The sequence below is a fragment of the Mesitornis unicolor genome, unplaced genomic scaffold (genome assembly GCF_000695765.1).
Source record: "Mesitornis unicolor isolate BGI_N332 unplaced genomic scaffold, ASM69576v1 scaffold39747, whole genome shotgun sequence".
Taxonomy (NCBI): Eukaryota; Metazoa; Chordata; class Aves; order Mesitornithiformes; family Mesitornithidae; genus Mesitornis; species Mesitornis unicolor.
Genome location: NW_010196480.1, coordinates 2,670 through 3,220, shown reverse-complemented (window position 1 = coordinate 3,220; position 551 = coordinate 2,670). Strand labels below are relative to the sequence as shown.

At 67.2% G+C, this 551-nt stretch overlaps 1 protein-coding gene across 1 annotated transcript in view; it reads left to right on the top strand.

Moving 5' to 3' along the window:
- Window positions 1-7: 7 nt before the first annotated feature.
- Window positions 8-551, top strand: part of LOC104543806 (zinc finger protein 710) — a gene marked incomplete at both ends in the record, with an annotated part of 3,201 nt that continues 2,657 nt past the window's right edge. The window contains one exon of the mRNA XM_010188498.1: window positions 8-493. Within this exon, the coding sequence (XP_010186800.1) occupies window positions 8-493 (486 nt within the window). The remainder of the gene's footprint in view (window positions 494-551) is intronic.

Here is a 551-nt window from a genome sequence, read left to right as displayed (position 1 = left end):
GCACTCCTGCCCGCACTGCGGGAAGCTCTTCAAGCAGCCCAGCCACCTCCAGACCCATCTGCTGACCCACCAGGGCACCCGGCCCCACAAGTGCGAGGTGTGCGGCAAGGCCTTCACCCAGACCAGCCACCTGAAGCGCCACATGCTGCTGCACAGCGACACCAAGCCCTACAGCTGCCGCTTCTGCGGCCGCGGCTTCGCCTACCCCAGCGAGCTGAAGGCGCACGAGGCCAAGCACGAGAGCGGGCGCTGCCACGTCTGCGTGGAGTGCGGCCTGGACTTCCCCACGCTGGCGCAGCTGAAGCGGCACCTGGCCACGCACCAGGGCCCCACGCTGTACCAGTGCCTGGAGTGCAGCCGGGCCTTCCCCTACCGCAGCCAGCTGCAGAACCACATGCTGAAGCACCAGGACGTGCGGCCCTTCGTCTGCACCGAGTGCGGCATGGAGTTCAGCCAGATCCACCACCTCAAGCAGCACTCGCTCACGCACAAGGTACGGGTGCTGGGGGTGTCCTGGTGATCCCAGATCCCTCCCACACAAGGAATGGGGG